The sequence below is a fragment of the Corvus moneduloides genome, chromosome 22, assembly GCF_009650955.1.
Source record: "Corvus moneduloides isolate bCorMon1 chromosome 22, bCorMon1.pri, whole genome shotgun sequence".
Classification (NCBI taxonomy): domain Eukaryota; kingdom Metazoa; phylum Chordata; class Aves; order Passeriformes; family Corvidae; genus Corvus; species Corvus moneduloides.
The window spans coordinates 7268192-7282867 of NC_045497.1; the positions used below are offsets into that span (position 1 = coordinate 7268192).

The following is a 14676-nucleotide window of genomic DNA, read 5'->3' on the forward strand; positions in this document are numbered from 1 at the left end:
CACCGCCCCCCTCGGGTTGCCATGGCGAGCGCGAGCGGCGGGCGCGCGGCGGGGTGGGCGGGGCGCGCGGGGCGGGCGGGGCGGCGATTGGCCAGGCGGCCCCACGTGACGCGCGCAGGAATGCAAATGAGCGATGGCCTCGCGCCGCCGCCGCGCCGCCGCCTGAGGGAGGGAGGAGGGAGCGGGCCCGGCCCGGCCCCGCCGGGACCCCCGCGCCCCCCGCGCCCCCCGCTCCGGGACCCCCCGGCGCCCCCCGGGCCATGGCACAGCCCGCCCTCCGCCGCCGCCTCGCCCGGCCCGGCCCGCAGGTACCGCGCGTGCCGCCGCTACCGGGCCCCGGCGGCTTTGTCTGGGCCGGGGGGGGGCTGAGGGGAGGGGGGGGCCGCGCATGCGCACCCGCCGTGCCTCAGTTTCCCCACCCGGGGCCGTGGCCCCCGCCGCTCCCCGCCCCCCGTGGGGTCCCCACTTCCCACCCCCATCTGTATCTCCCCCCCTCCCCTTCCTCCTGCGCCCCTTCCTCTGGTTCTGCACTCCCTTATTATTATTGCCCACTGCCCACCATTATATTCCAGTGCCCCCATGTTATCTCTGACCCCCTATACTATATCTGACCCCCCTGTCTTCTATCCCACCCCTCGCCATCATATCCCACGCCCCATCTTCCACTCCCTTTTCTGATTTTGCACCGTTATTATGCCCACCCCCACCATCATGTTCCAGTCCCTACTATTTTATCTGACTCCCCCTTTATTATATCTGACCCCCTTTTTTCTTTTCTATCCCACCCCCACTAGTGTTTTCTACCCTTCACCAGCATCTTCCACCCCCCCTCTTATTTTGCATCCTCTTATCATTCCCTGTATCATATCCTGCTGCTCCCTATCCTGTACCCCTTTAATATTATTATTGCCCACCCCCAATCATATTCCAGTGCCTGCTGTTACCTCTGATCTCCTATATTGTATCTGACCCCCCCCGTGTTATATCTGACCTCCCTCACTTCTATCCAACCCCTTCATTAGTGTTTTCCCCTCTTTCCCATCATCTTCCACCCCCTCCTCTGCTTTTGCACCCTCTTATTATTATTCTCACCCCCATCATCATTTTCCAATCCCTAATCTTTTATCTGACCCCCTCTCTTCTATCCCACCTTCCTGCCATATCCCACCCTTCACCAGCATATTGCATCCCCCCTTATTCTGAGTCCTCATATTATTCCCCCCATATTCCTCCATACTGCTGTTCACTCCCCCATCTTTCTCCTCTCTATCCCATAGTCCCCCTCCTGCAACCTGTCTGTATCCCCATTCCATCCCATCCCATCCCTCTATGATCTCCCTACCCCGCATCGTTCTGCACCCCCATTTTGGGCTCAGCTCAGGGAATTCCAGCTCCCTGGCTCTTCCTGTCCTGGCTGTGGGACGCCCCATGTTCCCCCACCCCAGTGGGTCCCAGCAGTACCCAAAATCTTCCCTTTTTATTATTTTGGGTGGGTGTAATGGTTTGGGGGGGCTTGGAGCAGGTTTCTTCACCTCTGGGTCAAAAGCGAGGTATCCCCATCTGACACCCCAAATTCCCTGGTGGGGTTTGGTGTGGCTGAAGATGGGGGGCTTGGAACCACAACAGGTGGGAGCTGCTGGGGGCTTCCTGGGCTGTGCCTATCCCTGGGGGATTGACTCCGGATGGGCCTGGTGTGATCCCTCTGTGTCAATCACCTCAGTGACCCCACGTCAACTTGATGCCACCAGAGGGGAAAGAACAGGTTCATGGCTGTTCAGTGGAAAAGGTGCTGCCTAAAACCTCTCCAGCTGATGGTGGACACGTGCCATGGATGCAGACCGAAGGGTGGGAAGTGTCACAGGCCACATGCAGGGATGGGGACATGTACTGCCACCCCCATGAACACATGGATGTCCCACCCTGTGCTTTGCAACAGTGGCACCTTAGGGGACAAAGCCCCATGGGCCACGCAAGGCCAGGACATCACTGCTGCCGTGTCCCTCCTGTGCTGGGCTGGGGTGGCCTGGTGGGGCTGTGCTGTGGCGTGGCCACCAAGGCCATCCTCAGTGGCCGCTGTCCATAGTCCGCAGTATCCCACACTGTTGTCCCTGGTCCTCCTGTGGTGGCACTGCAGGGGCTCAGACGGGTGACACAGGAGGAGTGCGGTGGCCATGGGTGGCTGTCAGTGATCATGGAGCCTCATGGCCACCACAGTGGCTGTGGTGACAGAGGTGCTGCCCACAAGCCCCCCTCTCTGGCCCCCAGAGCACCATCCCCATCCTCCTCCTGTCCTTCTGTCATGCTGTCCATCCCTCTCCTGCCGTCCATTCATCCCTCTTCTTCCTTCCATCTGCCTTTCCCCTCATCTGTTTCCTCTGTCCATTCTTCCTTGCATCCCTGCATCCCTCTCCTATGTCCATCCAGCCTTTCTTCTATCCCTTCCTGCCTTTTGTGTCTTTTCATCTGTCCATACTTCCTCCCTCCTGTCTGGTCTGTTCTTCCCTCCATCCTTTGGTCCCTCACCTCCCTGCTTCTTTTCAGCCTTTCCTTCTATCCTTGGGTCCTTTCCTCATTCTGTCCATCTTTCCATCCACCCATCATTCCTTCCTTCCATTCTTAGAGCCATCATTCCTTCTGTCTGTCATTTCTTCTGTCTATCCTCTTGTCCATCCTTCCTTCCATCCTTGATCCCTCCTTCCTTCTGTCTTTCCTGTCTTTCTTGTCTCTTCTTCCTTACTTACTTCTGTCTGTCCTTGTGTCCATCCTTCTTTCCCTCCCTCTTCCCATCCATTTTTCTTTCCTGCCCATCCACCCTTCTGTTCATCCCTCCCTTTCCATCCATCCTTCTGTCCATCCCTTTCCTTCTCCTGTTTGTCATTCTCTCTGTCCTTCCATCCTTCATCTCTTTCCTACTTCCACCTGTCCTTATGTCTGTCCTTTCCTAATTCCAGGTCTCCCTTGGTTTCTCTCTTTATTTCCATCTCTTTCCTACTTCCGTCTGTTCTGTTCGTCTGTTCTTTGTCCCTTTCCTATTTCCTTCCTCCTCTTCCCTTGTTTCCTTCTCTCCATTTGTCTGTCCATTTCCTACTTCCCTCCTTCCCTCTTTTCCTTTTGTCTGTCCATCCCATCATCCCTCTCTTCCTCCAGTCCATCCTTCTATCCATCACTACCTTCTCACCTCCATCTCTTTGCCTTCCAGCCTTCCCTCTGTCCATCCTTCCTCCTGTCCCTCCCTTCCCTCTGCTCTCTCCATCCTCCTGTCCATGCTCCCTTTCCCCATTTCCCCTGGGGCGCTGACCCACACTTTGGTGGATGAGGATGAACCACAGGGTCTCCCATCGTTCTTCTCCACCCCACCCTCTTCCTCCTCTGTGACTCCAGCCCCCCATTCTTCATCTGGACACGAGGTGCCAGGGGTACCCCCTCACTCTGTTCCTCCCCCCCAGCTCTAGTCTGACCCACGCTCTCCATCCCGCCCCGGCCCCACCATGGAGAATGAGCAGCTCCCAGCCCCGGCTCCCGCCAGCAGCGCCGGTGGCACAGCCCCGACGCCCGCCAGCACCGCGGCCACGCGCCCACCTGGGCCCCAGATCTCCGTCTACAGCGGCATCCCCGACCGCCAGACCGTGCAGGTACGGAGCTGGGGGGCACTGCAGGGTTGGGGGTTGCCAGAGGGGTCGTGGCGCAGCCCAGGGCCACGTTTTCCCCCCCAAAGGTGATCCAGCAGGCGCTGCACCGGCAGCCCAACACAGCGGCACAGTACCTGCAGCAGATGTACGCGGCACAGCAGCAGCACCTCATGCTGCAGACGGCCGCGCTCCAGCAGCAGCACCTCACCAGTGCCCAGCTCCAGAGCCTGGCCGCCGTCCAGCAGGTATGGGCACCCCGCGGGCACTGGGGCTTGCTCAGGCCTGGCGCACCCCTCACCTTCAGCTTTTCCCCAAGGCGAGCCTGGCAGCGAACCGGCAAAGTGGCTCCTCAGGGGGCAATGGCACCCAGCCAGCCACGGCACAGCAGCCCACGGTGAGTCCCTCAGCTGCTCGGCACCCCCCTTGCCCGTGCCCACCTGTGCCAGCACCCCACCCTTCTCCCGATGCCCTATTCCAGATCAACCTGGCGACATCACCAGCAGCGGCGCAGCTGCTGAACCGGGCGCAGAGCGTGGGGCCCGGGGCGTCGGGCATCGCTCAGCAGGCTGTGCTGCTGGGCAACACCGCCTCACCTGCCCTCACCGCCAGCCAGGCCCAGATGTACCTGCGGGCACAGATGGTAAGGGTGGGGCTGGGACATGGCATGCCTCAGCATCCTGGTTGGATGCCCATCATCCTGCTCGAGGTGTCCAGGACTCATGGAAGGCCCATCATTCTGCTGTGGGGTGCCCATGGTCCTGGCGTAGGGTGTACAGGATCCTCTAGGGTCCCTGACCCTTGAGGGTGCCCATTGGTCTGCTGTGGAATGCCAAGACCCATGACATGCCTGAGACTCATAGGGTGCCCTCAGCCCTGCACCAGTGTGCCCAGGATCCATGGGGTAGCCATCATCCCACTGTGGGGTCCCCAGGACCCATAAGGTGCCCACTGTCTCACTGTGGGTGCCCAAGACCCATAGGGTGTCCATCATCCTGCTGTGGGGTGCCTGGGACCCATGGAACATCCCCTGTCTTCTTGTGGGGTGCTTGGGACCCACAGGGTGCTCATCATCCAGCTTCAGGGTGTCTAGGACCTATGGAATGCCCATGGCCCCACTGTGGGGAGCATGGGATTTACAGTAGGGTGCCTGTGATCCCACAACAGAGTGACCAGGGCCCAGGGGGTGCCTGTCATCCAGCCATGGGATGTCTGGGACTCTTAGGGTGCCCATTGTCTCACTGTGGGGTGCCCATGACTTTTAGGGTGCCCATCATCCTGTTGTGAGGTGACCAAGACCCACAGGGTGCCTGTGGCCCTGCTATGACCCTGTAGGGGTGCTCACTGCTCTGCGTAGTGTGCCTGGGACCCATGGGGAATCCATAGGGTGCCCAGAGCCTATGGGGTGCTCCTCACCCTCCTGGGGGGTCTGAGGACCCCACGGGTGCCTGTCACAGGGTGCCTGTGAGAGTGAGGTGTGTAGACTTCATGAAGTGCCTTCACCCTGGTGGAGAAACCCAGTCGCCATATAGGGTGTCCCCCATCCCACTGGGGTTGCCCAGACCCCACAGGGCACCCAGAGCCCCACTGGGTGCCCAAGCAGGTGCTCTTTGCCCTATAGGATGCCCTCCACCCCACTGGGCATGCCTGTTCCTACCCTACATAGATCGAGGGATGCCCATGTGCCACCCTGTAGGGACACACAGGGGGGACACTCAGGATGTGCCCCCCCTGACATGGTGAGCTGTGCACCCACTCTCCCTGTCCCCAGCTCATCTTCACGCCCACGGGCCCCGTCAGCGCTGTCCGGCCCGAGAGCCCCGCGCCAGCCCCTCCACCGGCCCCACCACCCGCTCCGCCACCCGCCACCCCTCAGGTGAGTCTCCCCACCCCTGCCAGCTCCCCAAAACCTGTCCTGGCACCCCTGACCCACTGCTGTTGCAGGTGCACAGCCTGGCCCTGCGCCCCGCCGGCCCCCACCTCCCCGCCCTGGCCATGAAGCCCCCCGGGGGTGGCCCTCCCCGGGCTGGCCCCCCCCGGGGGCCCCCGCCCGACCCCCCCGCCGAGCACCTCAAAAAGACCGAGGGGCACGAGGGCCGTGCCCATGGCCTGGCCCGCGCCACCGCCCCCGCTGCTGCCCACCCGCTCGTCACCCCAGGTAAGGGGCTGCTCTGGGGTGGGGGACACCCCTGGGTGCTGGGGGAGTCACGGGCTGGTCACTCTGAAACCTGGTGATGGCCCACACTGGTGTGTCCTGAATCCTTGTCACCTGTCTGGGAGGGTCTCAGCACACATAGGATCCCAGGGTCCTATGGGGTGCAGGGGGCTGGGGCTGTGAGGGTATGAGCCAGGGGACTCCATGGAGTGCTGGAGCCTGGGGTGCTGCACTGGTGTGGCCCCCAAAACTGAGGACCCCCACCCTGGCACAGCCTGAGCACAGCCCCCCACATCAGCAGCAGGAGCTGGCAAAGCTGGCTGTCCAAGGGCACCAGAGGGAACAGATCAGAGTGAGCAGCAGCCTCCTGGAGGGAGATCCTGGGGGTGGCTCCATTGGGGCTGAGGTGCTGGTGGTGAGGGGGGATCCCTGTCCCCATCGCTGTCCCCGCAGCCTATGCTCCGCTGCAGCCCCCCCAGTTCCTGCAGCAGCCGCCGAAGCCGATGCAGCCGCAGCCACCGCCTCAGCAGCAGCAGCAGCAGCAGCAGCAGCAGTTCGTCATCCAGCAGCAGCAGCAGCAGCAGCAGCAGCAGCTGGGCCCCCGTGGGCAGCTCACCTCGGGCCCCCCCGCCGCCCCCCAGCTCCAGCCCCTGCCCCCCGTCAGCCCTGGCCCGGCCCCCCAGCCCAAAGCAGGGGTACCCCAGGGAGTGGGGGGCGAGGGCGGCCCCCCCAACGGGCACCCCGGCTGCCATGCTGCCCCCCGCAAGTTCCAGCACGCCTCGGCTGTCATCCTGCAGCTGCAGCCCGCCGGCCCCACGGTGAGGGGCCCTCAGACCTCCCCCCAAACCCTCATGGTGAGGGGCCCCCAAACATCCCCCAAAGCCTTCCTAAGCCTCCCACCAAACTCCCCCCAAACCCTCTCGGTGAGAGGCCCCCAAATTCACCCAAACTCTCACGGTGACAAACCCCCAAACTTCCCCCAAATCCTCATGGTGAGTGGCCCCCAGAATCTCACGGTGAGGGGCCCCCAAGCCCCTCGGTGGGGGGAGCTCAGGGGAGGGGAGGAGGAATGGGGGCACTGGAGTGGGAATGAGGGATGTTGGGGAGTCAGATGTGTGCACACGCACATGGGTGTGCAAGTGCACAATCACTGCACGCGTGTGTGCTTGTGCGTTCCTGCCCTGTGCATGGGGACCGAGTCACGTCAGTCTGCAGGTGTGCACACTCAGGCCACACTGCACGTGTGTACCTGCTCCATGCACGTGTGTGTGTATCTGCTCTGTGCACACCCGTGTGCACAGGTTTGCCCCATCCATGCACACTTCTGTGTCTCTGTGTACCTGGTCCTGTGACATGGGGAGCGTGCGGCAGATCCGTGTGTGTCTGATCCATGCACGTGTGTACACATGCACTGGATCCGCACACGTGTGTGTGCACAGCTTTGCCAGATGCATGCACGTGCATGTATGCACATGTGCACGTGTGTCTGCTCCGTGCATGTGTGTGCATCCTCGCTCCAGGTCCATGCATGTGCATGTACATGTGTGTGTCAGATCCATGTGTGTGCCTGGTCCATGCACACGAGTGCAGACGTGTTTGCCTGACCCATGTGTGCACACATGTGCTTGATCCCCGTGTGTCTGCTCTGTGCATGTGTGTGACGCTCACACCAGACCCACACACGTGTGTGTTTGTGGGAGTGTGTACAGGCTCCGTGCACGTCTGTGCAAATGTGCATGCCAGATCAGGTGTGTCTGGACACGTGTGCTTGACTGCGACACGCATGTGTGCATGTGCATACCCGCTCCAGGCACACCCGTGTGTGTGACCCATGCACGAGTGTGCACGCTCCACCCATGCAGGTGCATGCCCGTGTGCCACCTGCACACGCACCTGCCCTGACCCCCTTCCGTGCGTGTGCACACCTGACCCTGCCCCACGCGTGTCCCTGCCACCACAGCCCCCCCTCGGGGTCCCCGAGGGTGCCCGCCGGGACCCGCTGCCCGTGCAGAGGAGCGCCGAGAGCCCGCCTGCCGCCCCGCCGCAGCCCCCCGCCCTCTCGCCGCCCGCCGCCCCCCCGGGCCCCGACACCCCTGAGGGCGAGCGGCCCCCCACGCACGGTAAGCCCCCGCCCCACTCCCACAGGCACCCACTCATGGGGTTATGCAGCCCCATCCCCGTCAGCCGCAGCAGGGAGACGTCGAGGCCGGGCTGTGCGCGGGGGGTGGTCCCTCATCCCACGCGTGTCCGCGGTGCCACCCACGGCTGGCACGGGGGATGCGGGCTGGGTGCAGCGCCCGCCGCTGCCGGTGGGGGGGCCCGGGCGCTTCAGCCTCACGCATGGAGGGCGCCCGCGGGGCGGGGGCGTGGCCACGCCCCTCTCGGTAGCCGCTGGCCTGGCGCGCGAGCTGGGGAGGCGGGGTCCCGCCCCGCGCGGCCACGCCCGCGTGGGGAAGGCTCCGCCCCCGAGGGGGTGCGGGAGGCGGGACCTTGTGGGGAAGGCGCGTCCGCGCCCCGAGGCTCCGCCCTCCCGTGGCCCGGGTGCGCGCGGCAGCAGCGGCCGCCAATGGGCGCGCGGGGGCGTGTCCGGGCCAGGCCCCGCCCCCGCCGCCGCCTTTGTCCCCGCTCGGCCCTGGCCCAGCTCCCGGCGCCGCTCCCGCCGCATCCCCGGCCCGGCCCCCCCGCCATGGACCCCCCGACCCGCTGAGCGCCCGGTGAGTGAGCGCCGACCGCGGGGGCCCGGCCCGGCCCGGGGCGGTGGCGGCGGCGGCTCTGACCTCACTTCCGCATCCGCCCCCGGCCCCGGTCCGGCCCCGCGGCCCGGGCGAGGGAGGGGCGGGGGCAGCGGGAGCCGCCGCCGGACAAAGGTGATGGGGTTGCCGGGGCCTGCGCGGCCTGAGGGCCCCGTCGGGCCGGGGCGGCCTCGAGGGGAGAGCAGCCGGGGCGGGCTGGGCTGGGGCTATCGGGCCTCACTGGGCTGTGCTGTGGTTTTACTAGAGTGTACTGGGGTTTATTGGGATCTTACGGGCGTAGATCGAGCTCTGTTGCGGCTTTATTGGGATGTATTGGGGCCTTACTGGGGTAGTTCTGGCCTTTCTTGGGTCGTACCGGGCTTTGCTGGGGGAGATAGCGGCTTTCCGGGCTTGATCGAGCCTTGTTAGGGCCTTACTGGGGGCGGTCGGGGCTTTCCGGGGTAGATCGAGCCCTGTTGGGGCCGTACTGGGGCAGACGCGGCCTTACTGATGCCGTACAGAGACGCACTGAGGCTCTACTGGTCCTTCTTGGGGTCTCTTGGGAGTGTCTGGACCCCTCTGGTTTTTTGGGGGGCCCCTTTAACTCCTTTCCCGGCCCCTCAGGGGCCGCCCGGGGCTCTCTGGGCGGCACTGGTGGCACTGGGAGCGGCAGCAGCTGCTCCCCGTTCCAGCTGTATGGAAATCGCGGTCCCGCGTCAGCGCGGCGTCAGCGCCCGCCCCTCACCCGCGCGTGTCCCCGCTGTCCCCAGAGCCCCCCGAGCGCCTCCATGCGCAGCCCCGCATTCCCGGGATGACCTCGGGCTCCGGCAGCGCTGCCGCCACCGTCGCCGGCGCCGCCCCCCACAATGGTGAGAACAAACCGCCCCAGGCCATCGTGAAACCCCAGATCCTCACGCACGTCATCGAGGGCTTCGTCATCCAGGAGGGCGCCGAGCCCTTCCCGGTAACGTATCCCGCTCTCCAGAGCCGGGGGTGGGCGCGGTGAGAGGGGGCTCGTGGATTTGGGGCGTTGGGAGTGGGGTGCACAGACGGGCTTGAACCCCCAAATCCTCCCCTGCTTCGTCATCCGGGAAAGGGCTGATCTGTTCCCGGTAACACATCCCGCAATCTGTAGTTTTATCCCATGATTTGGGGGCTTGGGAAAAGGGCTTCTGGATTCGGGGGTCCGGAGGGGTAGCCCCTAATCCTAACCCACGCCATCGAGCAGTTTGTCATCCAGGAAGGGCAGAATCATTCCTGGTAAGGTATCCCCCTGTCCCTACTCCGATCTTGGGGTTTGGGGTTTTGGGAAGGATCTTTTGGATTTGGGGATCTGGAGGAGTAACCCCAAATCTTCCCCCATGTGAGTGAGCACAGGTGCTGTCAGAAAGGGATCCCTGCCCCAGAAAGGGGCAGAACTGTACCCAGTAATGTATTCCTCTATCCCTACCCATATTCCTGGGTTGGGGTGTTGAGAACGTGCTTCAGGATTTTGGGGGATTGTATGTGGGGCACCCAGACCCTCATGAACCCCTAAATCCTCCCCCATGTTACTGAGCATTTTGTCATTCAGGAAGGGGCTGAGCTGTTCCTGGTGACGTATCCCCCCCTTTCCCTGTCTGCACTCCTGGGCTTGGGGAGCTGGGAAGGGGCATCCAGATTTGAGGGGGTTGGGAGAAGTAGCTTCAAATCCTCCCCCCACATCATTGAGGGCTCCATCATCCAGGAAGGGGCTGAGACAGTCCAGGTAACATTTCCCTTCATCCATACACTTACTCCTGGATTTGTGGGGGTTGAGAATGGTGCAGCCACCATTCTGAGCCCCAAATCCTCCCCCATGTCCTTGAGCACTTCATTATCCAGGAAGGGACAGAACCATTCCCAGTAATGTATCCTTCTATCCCTACCCATATTCGTGGGTTTGGGATGTTGAGAGGGGACTTCCGGATTTGGGGGAGTTGGGAATGGGGCCACCATGAACCCCAAATGGACACCCGTGTTATTGAGCACTTTGTCATAAAGGAAGGGGCTGAGCCCTTCCCAGTAACGTATCCCAACGTCCATACCCTTGTTCCTGGGTTTGGGAGGTTGGGAATGGGGCACCCACCATCATGAACCCCCAAATCCTCACCCATATAATCAAGGACATCATCCAGGAAGGAGCAGAACCATTCCCAGTAATGTCTCTCTCTGCATCCTTATTCCTGAATTTGAGGGTTTGGGAATGGGGTACCCTGACAGTTGTTAGACCCCGAATCCTCATCCATGTTACTGAGCATTTCCATCATCTGGGAAGACACAGAACTGTTCCCAGCAGCGTATTTGTTGTCCTTCCTGGAGATGAGGGATTGGGAAGGGGGCATCAGGATTTGGGGGGTTGGGAGTGGGTCACTCAGACAGTTATGAACCCCCAAACCCTTGCCCTTGTTATTGATCACTTCAGCGTCTGGGGAGGGGCAGATACATTCCTGGTAACATATCCTCCTCTCCCTATCCTTGCTCCTGGATTGGGGGGTCAGGAGTTGGTCACTCAAAGAATTGTTAGACCCCAAATCCTCACTCAGATTTTCACCCAGGAAGGTGCAGAGCTGTACCTGGTGACACATTCCCCTCTCCTTACCCTCATCCCTGACGTGGGTGGTTGGGATGGTCCATGCCAGCCGCGTGCCACAGGCAGGGCTCCATGTGGCACAGGGCGCGGGTGCAGCCAGGTGTGTTGTGCAGGTGGGCCGCTCCTCGCTGCTGGTGGGGGCCCTGCACAAGCAGTATGCGCAGGAGCTGCTGCCGGACAAGCTCCCGCCGCAGGACAACACCACCACCACCGACTCAGACATGGAGGAGCCGTACCTGCAAGGTAGCGCCCGGGTCCCCAGCCCGCCCAGCCCCTGGGAGCCCCTCGGGATTTCTCCCGGAGCCCCCCTGGCTGAGCTGGCTGGTTTCTCTCTCTGGGTGTCCCTCCACGCCCCCCAGAATCCAAAGAGGAGGGCAACCCCCCCAAGTTGAAGTGTGAGCTCTGCGGCCGCGTTGACTTCGCCTACAAGTTCAAGCGCTCCAAGCGCTTCTGCTCCATGGCCTGTGCCAAGAGGTAACCCCAAAATCCACCCAACAAAGGTAACCCTAAAGCCTGCCCATCCCCTCCTTGGTGGGGTACAGGTAACCCCAAAACCCACTCAACAGAGTAGAGGTAACCCGAAAATGCACCCAGTCCCCTCCTCAGCAGGATAGAGGTAGCCCCAAAATCAACCCAGCAGGGTAGAGGCAACCCCAAAACTCACCTGACAGAGCATATGTAACCCCAAAACTCATCTGGGCCTTCTTCAGTGGAGTAGAGGTACCCCAAAATCTACTTGACGGAGTAGAGGTAACCCCAAAAATTCACGGGGGGAGGGGGTGGGAGTAACCCCAAAATCCACTCAACAGGAGTAGAGGTAATCCCAGAAATGCACCTGTCAGGGTAAAGGTCAGTGTGGTTGGGGTAACCCCAAAAAATCCACCCAGCGGTGGAGAGGTAGCCCCAAAATCTACCTGCTAGGGTGGGGGTAACCCCAAAATCCACCCTTCCTCTCTTCTCCAGTGGAGTAGATGTATCCCCAAAATCCCCCCCGGCGGGGTGGGGACCCCTCTGTGACCCGTGGCTCCATGGCAGGTACAATGTGGGCTGCACAAAGAGGGTGGGGTTGTTCCACCCCGATCGCAGCAAACTCCAGAAACCGGGGGGGCCCCCCCACGGGCGGCGCCGCAGCTGCAAAGGGACCCTGCCCCCCCTGAGCAAGGACAGCAAGAAACAGGTGAGGGGGGGACAGGAGCTTGTCCCCAGCTGGGTGGGCCTTGGGGCTGGAATTTGTTCCAAATTTCGGGAATATGGGGTGGGCACCAAGCCTGGGGTTTGTCCCTGAATTTTGGGGACATGGAGTGGGTGCTGAGGCTGGGGTTTGTCCCTGAATTTTGGGGACATGGGGCAGGTGCTGAGGCCAGCGCTGCCCCCGCAGCCCCCGGGGTCTGTCCCAGCGGGGTCGGTGACGGCGTCGTTGCAGCTCAACCACAGCCAGGAGGATTCCAGCCGCTGCTCCGACAACTCCAGCTATGAAGAGCCGCTGTCGCCCATCTCCGCCAGCTCCTCCACGTCCCGGCGCCGGCAGGGAGAGCGGGACCTGGAGCTGCGGGACATGGAGCTGCCGGACGTGCACGGCCGTGACCTGCCCGGCCTTGGCCACCGCTTCCTGCCCAGCGAGCCCAGCAAGTGGAACGTGGAGGACGTTTACGAGTTCATCCGCTCGCTGCCGGGTGAGGAATGTCCTGGGGTGGACAGGGAGGTATCTACCAATGGATACCCGGAAATGTGGCTTTGGGGAGATTTATGTCCCTCAGGACACGTTCAAGGAGGGATTTACTCAAGGATAACCCCAGAAATGTGGTTTTGGGGTGAGATTTATTCACAGAGAATCCCCAAAATATATTTTTGAATAGGATTTACACGCAGATAACGCCATAAATATATTTTTGGGGGATGATTTACTCACACATAACCCCATATATATTTGGGGAGGGGCATAGATTGTACTCATAAATCCATGAATATTTGGGGGGGGGGGGGGGGATTTATGTACAGAGAAGCCCCTAACTGTATTTTTGGGGGCTCTGAGAGGGTTTGCTGATGCTGCCCCTCCCCACAGGCTGCCAGGAGATTGCAGAGGAGTTCCGGGCTCAGGAGATCGACGGGCAGGCGCTGCTGCTGCTCAAGGAGGATCATCTTATGAGCACCATGAACATCAAGCTGGGCCCCGCGCTCAAGATCTACGCCCGCATCAACATGCTCAAGGACTCCTGAGGGGGGGGCCACGGGACCCCCCACCCCCCCTACGGGATCCCTGACCCTCCCGGGACCCTCACAGGACTCCCGGCCCCGGGGAGGGGGCAAGGGGGGGGAGACACTTGTGAGCACACCCTGCCCCCCCCCACCCCCCCGGGGGGTGTAAATAGCCCGTAGCTCTAGAGCCCCCCCAATTCGGGTGGTCACCCCCCCTTCTCCAGCAGGGAGGGGGGTCCCCACGTGTCCCCCCATGTCCCCCCCAGTCAGCAGGGCCAAGCAGGACGGTTGCCTTAATGTGTGCTCCCTCCCCCAGCTGGGATTGGGGCCCCAGGGGGGCTCAGACTCCCCCGCAAAGGGGGTCAGGGAGAGGTGGGGGGCGCAGAGGAGGCGTCACCCCCCGTTCACACACACCCCCACACACTGGGCTGTTTTGGGGGCACCTTAGCAGAGGATGGTGGCGGAGGGCCCCCCCCCCCAGGCAGGTAAGGCCCCCCCCCCTCCCCCCTCGGCCAGCACGGTCTTTTTAAGAAAAAAAAAGAAAATTTGAAAAAAACACATGGCCCCACCCCCCCTTTTCCTGTTTTTTGTTTTTGTTTTTAATAAACACTGAAAAAAAAACCTGAGACCCTCCCAGTTTTCTTTGCTTCCCACCCCCAAATTTCTTCTCGTGTAAACTGAGGCAGCAACTCAGGGATGTCCCCAAGTGCTACCGTGGGGGGTGGGACCTCCTGTGGGCAATGGGGAGAGGGTTGGTGTTGTGTTCCCTGCTGCCCCCCAAGCGGGGGGGTGGCGTGATGTCCCCCTCCCAGGGGCCAGTGGTGACAGTGGGACCCTCCACATCTCCAGGTGACCCCCAAGTCCCAGTGCTTAGGGGGACACAGGGTTCCAAAGTAGGGGAGGGGGACAAGAGGGGACATGGTGGCATGTCCCTGGAGATGCCAGGCCTGGTGAGGGGTCCCTGGATATGGCATCTGTACTGAGGTGTCCCCAGAGCTGGTGGCTGTGGTTGTGACATGGCCATGGTGCAGTGTCCCCAAGCACTGATGTCTGTAGTGGTGTCCCAAAAGCTGATAACCACAATGCTGAGGTGTCCCCAGAGCTGGTGGCCACAGTGGTGACAGATCCTTGGAGCTGGTGGCCGTGGAGATGGTACCCACTGTGCCATGTCCCTGAGGTTGGTGGCTACAGTGTGGTGACCCCAGAGCGGTGGCCATGATGAGGTGTCCCTGGAGGTGGTGACAGGTTCCTGGAGGGCCCCCAGGGTGGTGGCCACAGCTGGCTCTCCCTGGGGTTGGTGGCCATACTGAGGTCTCACCAGAGTTCATGGCCATGAAGTGTACCAGGCCACAGTGA

The 14676-nt window shown here is 62.0% G+C and overlaps 1 protein-coding gene across 3 annotated transcripts; it reads left to right on the forward strand.

The window, feature by feature from the left end:
• The first annotated feature begins 221 nt into the window (after window positions 1-221).
• PHC2 (polyhomeotic homolog 2) lies at window positions 222-13825 on the forward strand. Of its 3 annotated transcripts, none has more exons than XM_032131640.1 (15): window positions 222-308; window positions 3447-3632; window positions 3716-3874; window positions 3946-4023; window positions 4108-4269; window positions 5398-5502; window positions 5571-5784; window positions 6235-6599; window positions 7742-7901; window positions 9284-9477; window positions 11238-11367; window positions 11463-11598; window positions 12160-12301; window positions 12503-12797; window positions 13187-13825. In XM_032131640.1, exons 2-15 carry the CDS (start codon window positions 3489-3491, stop codon window positions 13339-13341), a joined length of 2439 nt encoding a protein of 812 aa, XP_031987531.1. In that variant the 5' UTR covers window positions 222-308; window positions 3447-3488; the 3' UTR covers window positions 13342-13825. The 3 variants fall into 3 exon arrangements, with proteins under 3 accessions (XP_031987531.1, XP_031987534.1, XP_031987533.1); XM_032131643.1 differs by having other exon boundaries at window positions 12548-12797; XM_032131642.1 differs by having other exon boundaries at window positions 11484-11598.
• The last annotated feature ends 851 nt before the right edge of the window (window positions 13826-14676 follow it).